Consider the following 13,893-nt stretch of genomic DNA (forward strand, 5'->3'; position numbering starts at 1 on the left):
CGCGCACCGAATAGGCGACCATGACCGCTTGGCTATGAGACATCGGGAGCCATGGCGGCTTGGCACCGGATAACCGCCCTCTCTTCGCTGCTCCAAGTCGGGGTGTTGTTGTTGCTGTTCTCGGCTCCGAGCAGCGGGAGACCGTTGGAGAAATGTGCCGGCGACAAGTCTTGCATGTCCCCGAGACCCCCCGTGGTCCTCAGTAAGTGTTCACGAAAGTGTTTTACAGTGTTAGTCTAGCCTTGTTGTTCACCTTAATATCTGTTGCCAGCTCGTAAACAGCTTTCGCCAGTGAGCGATATTCAAGATAGGCCAAACTCCATTCAAAATTAAAACGATGTAATATCTTCTTGATTGTCACAAATGTTTTATATAAAGCTTAAAGTAAGACTAAACGCATTTCAAATTACTTGTAGGTCAATCTCGAATTCGGCTAGCACATATTCATTCAATTTGTATATATGTCGATTAAAGTTCCACTTTTGTAAATGTTTGGCCTGCCGGTGGTTTTATAAACATTATCTCCTCTCACCAAAACACTCGTCAGAGAGAGCGATGTGTACCATGGTGCATGTCGAAATTTATTTTAAAAAATGCAATTTTGAGTATTATGTCTGTAACGTTATCCCATCGATTCTGAAAATGTCTTTAGTGATTGTTGGAGGGGGATTTAATTTTGCTTTTAAGGAAGGCGTGCTAGCATTGCTAAATTTGTGAACGGAGTTTGGCTGGACGTTGTCATGGAAAGGGACTCCTGTATCGTGGAATATTGGAAAAAACGCACCCATCACCACCCTAATGTTGACATCTATTTGCGAGATTTAGTGAACATTTAAACCTCTTTTGTCTGCAAAGATGCTGCAAGTTGTTGTTTTGTGCGTGTGTGTGTGCGTGTGTGTTTGTTAAGGTTGATTGTTTACAGTGAACTCAGTCCCCTGATCATATGACTGAGCTGGAACAGAATATGTGTCTCCAGCACCACAGTCAGTACAATTCTCATGATACTGAAGAAGTTTCTTTCTAGACTTGGTTAAATGCGTTAATCCTTAGGTTTGTAACTAGTATGTAAAATTAAATTAAAGAGCCATAACTTAACACCGATTGCCAGGTTAAATGTCTACAATTCCTCTCCTTCTCCCACTCCATAATCAAAGGGTCTGCGGTTTAGAGCAATCTTATCAGTGTTTGGCCAAGTTACAACCATGGCATCTGTCTGTCTACATGAGTGTGTGATAAGAGCTTGACCCACAGTGATCTCATGCTGTTAGTTTGTGCTTGTGGTTAAGAGTAGAATATTACACTTGTAACTGTGTTTGGCTTCTGTAATGTTAATAATGTTCTGTAATGGCAGTGAGGCAACCAGAAGGGCCTGTTCAACTACGTAAATATTTCAGGACAGGTTTGCTGCAGCGGCACAAAACACAAAAACAACAACAAGCAAAAAATATATTATCATCAAATTGGCATTTGCTACATGGCATCTGTTATAATAATTGGCCTCATAGGTGAGTATACATTATTATACATTACAGTATACATGGACTGTTGCGCAATGTTTAGTGCATGTTGTTTGAACATGCGCCGAGGTGGAAAGAAAGAAGGAGAAAAACAGCAAATCAATTAAGCTCCCTGCCTAGTCTCATTTCAAGTTGAATTACTGATAACTGACAACAGCTGTATACATTAGAAATATGTTTCACAGTCTGGAAACTGGGTACAGATGAGCCAATCATTGAAGAGCAATGTGTTTCTGCCATTGGCCTTTACTATACTGTCTAACCACATTAACAGTAATAACTGCAAAACCTTTTATATAATTTTGAACAACCTTGCGGTGACAGTGACATTGACGTAACCGGTAACGTTGCTCGTTGCAGTTCCGGGGGATTTGGGGAACCAGTTGGAGGCGAAGCTGGATAAACCCAGTGTGGTCCATTACATCTGCTATAAGAAGACTGAGGACTTCTTCACTCTGTGGCTCAACCTGGAGCTGCTGGTCCCTGTAGCCATAGACTGTTGGATAGACAACATGAGGTATGATGTGGATTGGTCTGTGTGTGGACCAAACATTCCCTTTACATTCAAACAGTAAGTCTTTGATGAATAGATCTACCTCACCAAAATGACTTTTCCCCCAGTAAAAGGTTTGTTGATGTCAATTTTGACTAGTATCATGTGATGATTAGCTTGGTGTTTTTCACCACATAGGTTACAACAGTTTGCCTTTGTTGTGGGAACAAACAAGTTTTGTGAAAACATCATGGTGCAAATTCCATAACTGCCAGCTGTCAATAGGATAAGGGAGTAGGTAGGTGGGTTCGACGACCTGGTTTACGTCTTGTGAACGGTTATCAACCTAAACTGGATAAACTGACCTTCCATTTATCAGCGAGGCATGGAAGGAAACGCAAGATAGCATCCCTTTTAATGTCTCCATCAGCCTTCAGCTAAAAAAACACTTGTCAGATACTGAGTGAGCCTAAATGGGCAATTCAACTTGTATGAGACATTTTGTTAGGGAACAAAATCCTGTAATTTTATATTGTTGTTATATATTTAGACATTACTGTGAACTACAGTATCTCAAAATCACAAATTTGCCGTGATGCAATCGGAGAGACATTTTGCAACAATTATTGCTCTGTGGCTCTACTAATCAAGGCTAACATGATGTTAAAATGATGATTAAATGACGCTTTTAGTTCTTAATTTCTTAAACTGCTGTTAGAGGATTGATTTGTTAATCCTGGACTAAGCCATCTTGACTAACAGTGTGCTCTTATTTTGAAATAAGGACAACATGAGTACATAGTGGAAATCCATGATCAACAGTCATGTAACTGATCATATGATTATACTTGTGACTGGCTGTCATCACACTGTGGCTACATGCTGCACGTCGTGTGTTTAAATTTTTTTTTTTTTTTATACAGGTGTACGATAGCTCATTTAAAGGTCAGGATTCACCTTAAATGTAAAGCTGTCTAAACGCAGAGATGAAATTGTATGACCACTTCTCAGCAAAGTGAGTTCAGTTATCTATCCATCCATCCATCGTCAACCGCTTATCCTGCGTAGAGGGTAGCAGGGCTGGAGCCAGTCTCAGCTGACATGGGGCGAAAGGCGGGGTACACCCTGGACATGTCATTAATGAGTTCAGATATCCAATTTAAATAACTTACCTATAATTTATAAACTGTCTAAGTGTATACAGCACTTATGATCCAGTCTTATTGATCCAGCATACTGTGAATAAGGTGCCATGGGGCTAAATGCTAGGTTGTGTAAATTCTGCTGAACCACTATGTCCACAGGTGAGATAGACAGGATATTGGTAAATGCTTAAACATGGTGAACACAGTAGAGATGACTGACACCTGAGAGTTATGCTACAGTTATTTTGTTTTTTTTCTTCTGCATCAGGCTAAATAGACAGTACAGGCAGGTGTAACTGTCTGAGAGATTGACAGTTTCAGTGAGATAATTTCAGTACATTCCCGTAAATGAGAAATGAGTTGTAACCCCTTCAAATTAAACAAAAATAATGCTGATTAGACTTGCACTATTTTAGAAAATAACCTCCAATCCAGTAATGCTTATCTAGCAATTGCATTTTAGTTGGGGGGGGGGGGGGGGGGCACTTTTTTTCTCACATCCTCATGGGGTTTAAAAAAAACTGAGTTGGGGAAGTTGTTGTCACACATAACTCACAAGGTGGTAGAACGATGGTGATTTTAAAAAAAGTAAAATGTATTTGTGAGTGTGTGTTGTTCACCACAGATGCAGAACCGACACTGATTTGGTTTTTTGTGCGTGCGCAGGCTGATCTACAACAGGTCCACTCACACGACCTCGTCCCCACCGGGTGTGGACATCCGTGTCCCGGGGTTCGGACAGACATTTTCCGTAGAGTATCTGGACCCCAGCAAACACTCTGTGGGTGAGTTGAAGGTCCAAAACCAAGCTGTTCTTTAGAGACAGGAGAACTGGGCAAAAAAATCCTTTGTTTCCAAAGTTGTCGTCACTCTGAAGGTTTAAATGGGTCCTCATAAAGATAGACGAGCAAGAATCAGAGAATTGCTTTTGTCGCTGCTCATGTTTTGAGTAAGAGAGTGAAATGTTTGATGCTTTATTTTCTTATTGTCTTGTGTTTCCTAGGCATGTATTTCTTTAGTATAGTCCAGGCACTGGTAGACTGGGGCTACACCAGAGATGTTGATGTCAGAGCAGCTCCATATGATTGGAGGAAAGCCCCCAGTAAGCAGACACCCACACACACACACACACCCCCACCCCCACCCACCCAGGTATACAAAAAAGATGACTTTGTCTTAATCCATTAATGATCAACCCTCACCTATTAAAACCTGAAATCCACATTTTCATTCTTAATGTTTTCACAAGTCATTGTGAGTTGATCACACTACAGCACGTGAGACTATTTTGATTGTCAGTGTCGGCGACTTGGTGCAATATGAGTGCAAGAGCCATTTTGGCACATTTAGTGATTTGCTAAATTGTTGTTAAAAATCACATGCTTTATGTTCCCGGGTCATGCAGAAGTTCTTTGTGTTTTTGATATTGTGTTTTTGTAACTAAATTATGTAACTTTCGTAACCACACGGTTGGGTTAGTAATTTTGCTGCACATGGGCAGTACGAAAAAAGGAACACGTGAGAGGTTACGAGAGATCTGCAAGAGCCATGGATCATAACTAGTTTTTGACCATGTTTTGCAAAATAGGTTTGAGTAAATTTTGGTGGACTGCACTTGGCTGGTAATGGACCAGGCCTTTTGTAAACTCTGGATTAAAAGCTACACTCAAACCTTTTCTTGACTCTTCTAGATTTTTATGTACATGGGTACTCCTGGAGTGTGGATATTAGGACACATGTAAGTGGACACACGTCAGGCTAAGATAGACCTCTTGCAGAATAGTGGCCTTGGACTTTGTTATTGTGAAACAGCAATGATAATGAGGAACAAAAAAATATGGATGATTTTAGATAAAATGTGAGCACATCCTTCTAAACAGTGTTCCTTCCAGTCATGGAATTGTTTGGCAGTGAACCACAGACTGTGTAAAACATGGACGTGGTCTCCGTGACATCACCCATAGGTTTCTGAAGAGGCGTTGTGAATCTTAATGTGGGAGGCTCCGGACATCGCCAACTTGGCAGTAACTGATTCTGGTTAATCCACAAATGGGCAAAGAGGTGCAGCTGAGGCGGTCTGAATGAAGCCTAGCGGCTGGCCACCTGTTACGGCACCCACCTGTAATTATGCTATAAGTTTAAACCTTCATATAATTCAAATGGTGGAGTTGTATAAAAAAATCACCTACCATACAGTCGTCATGAATGGAAAATTATGGCATTTTGAGTCTATGGGGATTAATTCGCTTTTGGAGACTGTATATAAAAAGGTTGCCACTTGCACTGAAGTCAAAATAAACGGGAGTAAATAACCTTTTGGAAGTGTGAGAAATGTTACTCCTCAGGCCACATTTTTCAACTGGTCCAAACCAGGAAGGAACAAACATTCAGTCTTTGAAGTGGCCACAATTTAACTTAATAATAGAAAATGAGGGAATTTCACAGAAGGGCCAGTGGAGGAACTTTAACTAATCTTGTTCTTTTCTCCTTCATCAGATGAGAATAAAAAGTATTTCCTGGCACTACAGATTATGATTGAGGACATGGCGAAGGCGGCTGGCGGGCCCGTGGTGCTCATCGCTCACAGCATGGGCAACATGTACACCTTGTACTTCCTCAATCAGCAGCCACAGGCCTGGAAAGACAAATACATTAAAGCTTTTGTCTCTCTGGGACCACCATGGGCTGGGGTGGCCAAGACCCTCCGCGTGGTCACATCTGGTAAGAGGTCTAACACATTATGCATTATGTTTTGTAGAAGACGAGAACCGCTTGCTCCCTGTCTTCCCAGGAAAAGTCCAGAATGAACAGAGGAAAAAGAAGAGAGCACAACATACATTATAACTTTACAAAAAGATTTCTAATAAAATGAAAATATATTATATAACATAAAGAAATAGTCAAGCATGTACCCACATAGGTCCTGAAGTAGAGAAAGAAAGCATTAGCAGGGTCTTTCTTGCAGAGTGGTCTCTGTGTCATTGTAACACAATCAACAGAGCTAAGAAAAGCTCCACACTAGCCGTCATGGACTCAGTAGTACACTCTACTCTAGCAGCACAAGCCAGACAGCAGCCCGGTCACACGCATGCTTCAACAAGCGTCTCTTTTAGTTTGCACATTTATACATGAAATAAATAAAACTTTAGCTCCAAAATGTAAAAATATCAAATATAAAAAAAGAGCAGCAGCAACACATACATTTCCTAAAATGAAGCAGCTGTTTAAACAGAGAAAGGAAAATTTACCACTTCCACATTAGAACATTACTAAATATTTACACCTACTAGCTCCAAGGTGTAACTGTCATGTAGCTAAATGAACCAACTGACAAAGCTAACATCTGCCTGCTAGTAGAGGAGCCCCTTTTAGATTGAGGAGTAAAAAAGATATAACACAATATGGTCGACACATTCTATTCAATCATGTCAAATAATATTTGATTTAAAAAAAAAATATTTAAATTGCACTGAAACGCACATTTCTCCTTGTATGCATACATAAATGATAATAGCTACATTTGCAAAAGATTGGCCTGTGTATATTAACTGTATTAACCCCTAAAAGTGTTATATTTGTAAGTTATGTTACAGATTGTGATGCTACAGGTACTTCCTCATTACATGGTAAATTGTTTTTGATGGGACAGAGCTACAGATGTTTCCCAGCAACCAATGTACACATAACTGTGGAAGATGAATTCACAGATAGTAAGTGAAGCCCACTTCGTTAGTTTTACCTGTACCCTTCAAAATAGAAGTCTCTGCTAAATCCATTCCAATCCAGTCCAAGATTTTCCAAAAATATATAATGCCGTCTTTATAATTTTAAAAGTGCAACAGCGTAACCACTACTACACATTGAGGAACCTACTATTTAGACATTGCTCTGGTGTCAGAGCTTCGTTCTGAGATGGTAGGACTGGTCTGGGGCTTAAACAAAATACGGATATTCCATCCTGTCTAATGAAGACATTGTACATTTGTTTTATTTCTCCAAAAATATATCCGCTCTCTCATGAGGTCAGTGCTGGGAAACAAACCCTGAGTGCTAAATCCCATCAGTGAGTGAACGGTCCTCTGAGACCATCTCACTAATGCTAGTTAAGTGTGCTTCAGTTAAGCCTTTTTGACCTTTAGTCCATTGCTATTTGCCACTCAAGAAATCTTTACTTATGTGCAGTTTAGTCCTGGCACATTGCGTCTGTGTCATAGTCCTTCAGATTTTCAAACATCAGTTGTCTTTTGCAGCTATCAAAGTTGATGATGCTGTTTTTAAATGATTTCATGGGAACAGGGTGTGGAATAACCCCAACGATGTCCCAGCAACTATTCTCATCCACCCTTTTCTTCCTCTGCTCGATTACTTCATAACTGCTCAGACCAAATTTCATAAAAGACAGTTCCATCAGATCCTGTGTGCACACTCAGGTTTAAGTAATACCGTGTAGTACAGAATACTGGATGTTTGCACGTCATGTGTTTCAGGTGTGTCTCCCGCAAGGCCACACAATGAAACTCTATGGCTGGAAATTCTCAGCACAGTTTCAGTTCTCTCTGAATAGTTTCTTTTCTCTACCTACAGGTGACAATGACAACATCCCAGTGATTAGCCCGTTGAAGATTCGCTCCCAGCAGCGTTCTGCTATTTCCACCTCATGGCTGCTCCCTTATGCTCACTCCTGGCCCAAAGATCAGGTAGGTGTGTGTGTGTGTGTGTGTAGATGGGCCTTTTCTGTCCTGCCAGGTAGACACTATTAATTGGTAGTGACAAACCCACAGAGAATTTTCCATTTTAGCATTTGGTAGAAGTAACTCAATTAAACAACTGAGAAACAATTTTTTATCCAATCCGCCACCAGGTTTTGGTGCAGACGCCTGCCGCCAACTACACTGTGCTGGACTATAAGCGCTTCTACTCGGACATCGGTTTTGAGGACGGCTGGCTGATGCGGCAGGACACGGAGACACTGGTGGCTGACCTCACGCCCCCCGGCGTGGCCGTCCACTGCTTGTATGGCAGCGGCATCCCCACGTCCCAGGCCTTCCAGTACTCCGACAAGTTCCCCGATGTGGAGCCCACGGTGGTGTACGGCGACGGGGACGGGACAGTGAACCTGCTGAGCGCCATCCAATGCAGGAGGTGGGTAGGAAAGCAGAAACAGCCTGTGACGTTGAAAGAGCTTCCAGGGAACGAACATGTGAACATGTTGCTGAACATCACAACCGTGGCTTACATCAAGACTGTGCTCTTCTCACCGTAATGCTGGCAGAAACCCAGGGGCTGGCTTTTCTCTCTCTCTCACACTCACACACACACATACACACACACACAGCCACACGAAGGACAGACAGGGACCCCTTCATACCTCGCCTGTCTCTGAACCCGACTACCAAAATATTACCATGTACATGCACATTGCAGAAAGGCAAAACTTACATTTTGTAGTACAATTGCAGAATTGAAGTTTTAAATTAATTTTATAGCTGTAATTATACAATAATTATGTTAATGTAAGCTTACTGTTGAGTTATCCTAAGTACAGTGACTTTTATATTTGTCTCAGCGTGTAACGGAGCGGAAGATTTTACCTACCAAATCCATGTTGTTATGATAAAGAACGTGTGTATGTCCAAGTGAAAAAAACAGGGATATACTGTATGTGCCACTTTCTGATTTATTAATCAAAGTCTGATCTTTTTATCAATGTTGTGAAAGAGATTTCAGAAGTCCTTTGACTCTAATGTTGTTAGGCAAATGGTAATGCACATATTGTGTTTGTATCTTTCTCGGTGTAGCAGGTCACATGTTTCAGTCCTTTGTATATGTTCAAATGAGTTAAGAGACCTAAGTAGACTTTTTTTTTTTTTGCATGCAGCCAAGCTGTAAGTCCCTGGTGGTTTGAGGGCTTTGTTTTTATTGTGTTATCCATATTACACTGGAACCATACCTGGGATATGGATGTTGATTTTTCACTACATCTCAGGTCTTAATCAATGAAAGGAGTTGGGCCCATTAATTGTGGTGGTTCTGTTCATTGATGAAGACCATGAGACGCAGATAAAAAAAGATTAACAAGTGGACCTCGAGTTAAGATTTTTATTTTTATTTTGTTCTGAAGAAATGCACCGTTTGACTCAACAGTGAAACAAAAAGATCTAAACCCAGGGTCCAATTACTAGCTTTCCCCCCAGTGCTTTCCAATGCATCTCATGTTCTTCATCAATGAGTGGAGTTTGCTCAGTGAAGATACCTCAGTTGTACTGTCCCAAGATCCAATGATGAAGAGCTTAAGGTATAGATGAGAGCACCAGAAAATCTAGTAGGAGGCACTTATTTTGTCAAGTGAGAGCTTACAAGCTCAAATCCATTCCGCTCCAGTTTGTTTGCTTTCTAATTGGCTGTATGTGACAAACGGAAAGCAAACAGCCAAATTAGTGACATGGTTTTTTTTAACTGACGGAATCAGTGTAAAATTAAACTATCCACTATTACTATATCTTCACTTTCCATATTCTATAAAATTGATTTTAATGGCCCAGGTTTGGTTTGAGCCAGGTGGCTGATTAGGGGCACATATCTGGATGTTTGGTTTTTTTATAATATAAATCTGAATTTTTCATCACTGTTTATTTGCTATATTTTCATTCATGACTTTTTAATTCCTTGGTCTTTCTGTTTAGACAGAGTTTAAAAACGTGCCTCCCTGTCCTTGTGGTCATGCAGTCAGAAACTCTCTGACCCGAGTGATTATACTGTGCCATGCAGGCCTCACTGGGCCAGACCAAGATCATAGAACTAATTATAATATCTGCTGTGAACTATCATACATGTGTCAGCAACGTGTTGCCTTCAATAGAGTAAATCTTTCAAATAATACAGCCAGCCATTGCCTTTTCTTTGTGCAGTAAATCCTGGTAAACCTTCCACACTGTTTAGAAATACCTCTTTGTTTTTGCGCTCTAGGACAGGTGTGTCTCTGCATAAGTTTTCCTTAATAGATGGAGAGAGCGATTTGTCATCTGGAAGTTAATTCTGTGGACTACATAGATGTTGAATGGGGTGTTGACTTTCCAGTCATTTTTACTGTATTAAATGAAGACTCCTGTGTTCAGATAAATGGCAAGATATCACTGTGTTGGAACCACAGTGAGGTTTCGATGCCAATTAAGTCCACAACTTCCTTTCAAATGTGCTGCTTCTCACACATGCGTCACGTCAACCTTTCTGAACCATGATCTCGTAGTATTAGTACAGCCACATGCAAAACACAAAAGGAAGTACAAAACCAGTCGCAACTTTATTTTAATTCTGTATATAAATAATGTAGAAAATTACATTAACATTATTATAGTCCTTATTTTTGCCATTGAGCCTTAATTTGTCTTTATTGGGCTCAGTGTTGTGGGTCAGAATAATGTAGCTGTAAAAGGTCCAGTGGTCAGGGTGCAAATGTCAAATTTTAGGTTTCCAGAGGGAAGCGGAAGGTCTTGTTTCCTGTTCTGCAGCGCAGCTCCACGCAGTCTAACCTCAGCAGAAATGGGCCATCTTCGTGGTCATCCACCAGACTCTAACGGCCAAAACATCAGAGACTTGTGAGCGGTGGTCAGCTAGTAAACTCTGTGCAAGTCATTCATTCAAAAGTGCTGTGACTGAGGCCGCTGCCCAGAGAACCATCCCCAGGAGTGTAACACACATACAAAGAGTAACAGACAAAGTTTTCTAATCCAAAGCATTTATATGAAACCTAAATCAAAACAACAGCCTGACTGTTAGTTGAGTTTTAACAGTATATCAGCTGATATTAAATTTTAAGGCATTTTACAGTGAATAAATGAACTTGTCACTGCTCTGATGGGAAAATTATGTGATGGAGATACTTTATAAATTACCTCACGCATATCTTTGGCATTGTTGTACAGCAGTTTATTTGCAAACACGCATGCTAATCACAACATAGCTGCGGTGAACTAATATCAGCTGATATATTGGTCTAGTTCCAAACATACTGAGGTATTTTAAAAAGGATTAAGGAACTGTAGCATACACACACATGGATTCAGAATGGACTGGCAGGATAAACAGTGAAATTATTTCTAAAGGAACACAATGATGTCAGTGTTGAAAGTTATGTTAGACCGATACAAGACTTCTCGGTACCTGCAGCTCCTGAATGCACTCCTTCATCTGTCCTGCCAAGTCTCCAACACACCAGGCCAAACTCACATGGAAAGATGGATCCTAGAAAACACATCAGCGGGAACCATTATGGAGGTGAGACATGGATGTGCACTACTTTAGATTCTTTTGGATGACTTGTTCATATTTTCTGATTCACAATCAATTCACTGTATTGACCCGGTTATAAACACCTTAACAGTGACACACAGACTGGTCCAGCTATAGACCCTAAAGGATAAAAGGAGATAATCAGTGTGTGTGTTAAAATGTGTTGGTCAGTGACCTTATAAAAAGTGTCGAGGCGAAACTCTGTCATTGTTCTGTCCACGGCTTGGACCAGGTCCAACAACTGAGCGTGCCCAGTACAAACTTCCATCCCCAGAAAGGTCCTGCACGGGACAACAGACAGACATACATACAAGCCAAATGCCAGAAATTAAAATGTATCTTTGACAGATAAATCCTTTATATCTATCTATATAGATACAGATGGATAGATAGACCGAGACAATTAAAAGACTGACTGTACCTCGTCTTCTCAGCATTACAATAGACCCTCACTCTCCCCGCTGAACACACAAACCTGGCAACAAAAAAACTCAACTAGAATGAAAATATCAAAAATAATCTGCATCTGATTTTATTTTTACTGTTCCACCTACTCCAGTGCAGATGACCCTCTAGGATGCTGCTGCAAATACAGTTTTACTCAAGTTGCCTTGAGATAGTTGTTGTTTTACTGAGTATTTGTGTGTATCATGGATTTACTGTTGTGATTCATTTGTGATTTATTCTATCTATACCTTAAAAAGCGGGAAAAAGAAGAACAAATCAAAAGAATGTTATAAGATTGAATCACCCTGTGTGGGGGTATTTGAGCAAACCTCTTGCAGTGCACCAGGCCTGCCCTGAGGCTCTGTGTGAAGGGCTGGATCCAGTGGTGTCTTAGCACCACCGTCTGGGACAGGCTGAGGTGGAACTCCTCCTGCGGGGTCAAAACCGCACCATGGGCCCTTGCTACAGAGAGCAGTGCATCCAACAACTCCCTGAACTCCTCCTCAGGATGGTCTGATGTGGAGAGGAGACATGGGGGAGAAACAAGAAACCAAGTTAAGCGAAGAATCCGGTTAAATAAATGATCATACATTTGACTTGCGTAACAACATGTGCGATGACGTGACTTCTCTTGATGATCACTCATCAACTGTGCAGCGTTTCTGTCTTACATGGCAAATAAATGTAGGTGGCCCAGTTGCCTCTCTCGTGTTTGAAGGAGCGGATGCGTCCACCATGAAGTGCACTGTCTTCAGTCTGTGAGTCCACTTCTTCTGGAAACATGGCCATAAGGCAACCAGGAAGAGGCAGCCTGCTGGCCCAATAACAGGGGTCACTTAATTTTCTATTTCCTATATCAGTCAATGGCTGCCCAGTTTGGAAACTCATGTGAAACTCAACACTTTCAGTAACTTTGTCAGCCAGGACTTGGCCACAGTGGTGGATTGTAACCAAGTACATTTACTCAAGTCCTGTACTTAAGAACAAATTTGAGGTACTTGTAATTTACTTGAGTATTTCCATTTTATTCCCCTTTCTACTTGTACTCCATGACATCTCTGAGGCAAATATTGAACTTTTTACTCCACTACATTTATCTGGCAGCTTTAGTTACTAATCACTCTTTAGATTACTCTTTTTCATACCTTTCCTGTCCAGGGAAAACTATGATTGAACTACTCAACAGTATATAAAGGAGTTAAAATTAACACAACCCTATCTATCTATCCATCTATCATCAAAACATGTCATAATAGAAAACACTGACAGGGAACATTTACTACAGTAGGAGTAATTACCTTTGTTGATAATACTTACATACTTTTACTTAATGTTTGAATGCGTGTTACTTGTAGTGGAGTATTTTCTCAATGTTACATTATTACTTTTCCTTAAGTAACGTTAAAGGCTCTGAATACGTCTTTCACCACTGGCCATGAGCGAATGTTAACTTAATAATTAACAGTATGTTAATAATGTTGATTTCATTTAAAGCTTACAGGAGAATTTTGCATTCAGGTTTAACATGTAATCTTGATCATAAGTTAACTTAACATCTGAGAAATTGTTTTTCCTCTGTGTCATCCTCTTTCTCCTTACAGTCACTGGTAAATCCTGCTCGGGCCTACAGAAAGTCACCACACACCTTGTTTTAGGAAGCTGTTCCTCAATTCTGGGTTTCTTGCTCGCAGGGCGGCCATTGTCGTCTTCCTCTTCACACTTTCGAGAGCAATGTTGTTCAGTCGCCTCTGCCGCCTCGCTGTCCTCCTCCGAGCTGCTGCTGTAGCCAACCAACATCCTGAAGGGTGTGCTGGGTCAGGACTTAGCAAACATTAATTGTACATGCGAACTAGCAAAAAGACTAAGAGGAATTAACATAGTTATTTAATCATTGGAGACTACAAACATATTTACTCTGGCTTTCCCAGCGATTTCAATCACTCAGCCGGTGTATCACCCACTTCCTATGTAAACAACCTGTTGTAATGAGAATTTAGGTCCC

General features: G+C 40.8%; 2 protein-coding genes across 4 annotated transcripts; one reads left to right on the forward strand and one right to left on the reverse strand.

Moving 5' to 3' along the window:
• The first annotated feature begins 51 nt into the window (after positions 1–51).
• Positions 52–10,040, forward strand: pla2g15 (phospholipase A2, group XV). Its single transcript, XM_038706208.1, has 7 exons — positions 52–202; positions 1,878–2,034; positions 3,822–3,940; positions 4,159–4,257; positions 5,652–5,876; positions 7,740–7,852; positions 8,017–10,040. The coding sequence occupies exons 1-7, from the start codon at positions 52–54 to the stop codon at positions 8,416–8,418; spliced, it is 1,266 nt and encodes a 421-aa protein (XP_038562136.1). The 3' UTR covers positions 8,419–10,040.
• Positions 10,041–10,432: 392 nt separating this feature from the next.
• Positions 10,433–13,844, reverse strand: usb1 (U6 snRNA biogenesis 1). 3 transcript variants are annotated; one of them, XM_038706210.1, is made up of 7 exons: positions 13,537–13,844; positions 12,563–12,702; positions 12,221–12,404; positions 11,866–11,919; positions 11,620–11,725; positions 11,316–11,396; positions 10,433–10,725 (listed from the first exon to the last, which is right to left on the reverse strand). In XM_038706210.1, the coding sequence occupies exons 1-7, from the start codon at positions 13,686–13,688 to the stop codon at positions 10,618–10,620; spliced, it is 825 nt and encodes a 274-aa protein (XP_038562138.1). In that variant the 5' UTR covers positions 13,689–13,844; the 3' UTR covers positions 10,433–10,617. The 3 variants fall into 3 exon arrangements, with proteins under 3 accessions (XP_038562138.1, XP_038562137.1, XP_038562139.1); XM_038706209.1 differs by having other exon boundaries at positions 12,563–12,705; XM_038706211.1 differs by lacking the exon at positions 11,866–11,919 and having other exon boundaries at positions 12,563–12,705.
• Between the last annotated feature and the right edge of the window lie 49 nt (positions 13,845–13,893).

Source organism: Micropterus salmoides, unplaced genomic scaffold, assembly GCF_014851395.1.
Source record: "Micropterus salmoides isolate LMB-PRFRI ecotype aquatic unplaced genomic scaffold, ASM1485139v1 Ms_hic_scaffold_8, whole genome shotgun sequence".
Classification (NCBI taxonomy): domain Eukaryota; kingdom Metazoa; phylum Chordata; class Actinopteri; order Centrarchiformes; family Centrarchidae; genus Micropterus; species Micropterus salmoides.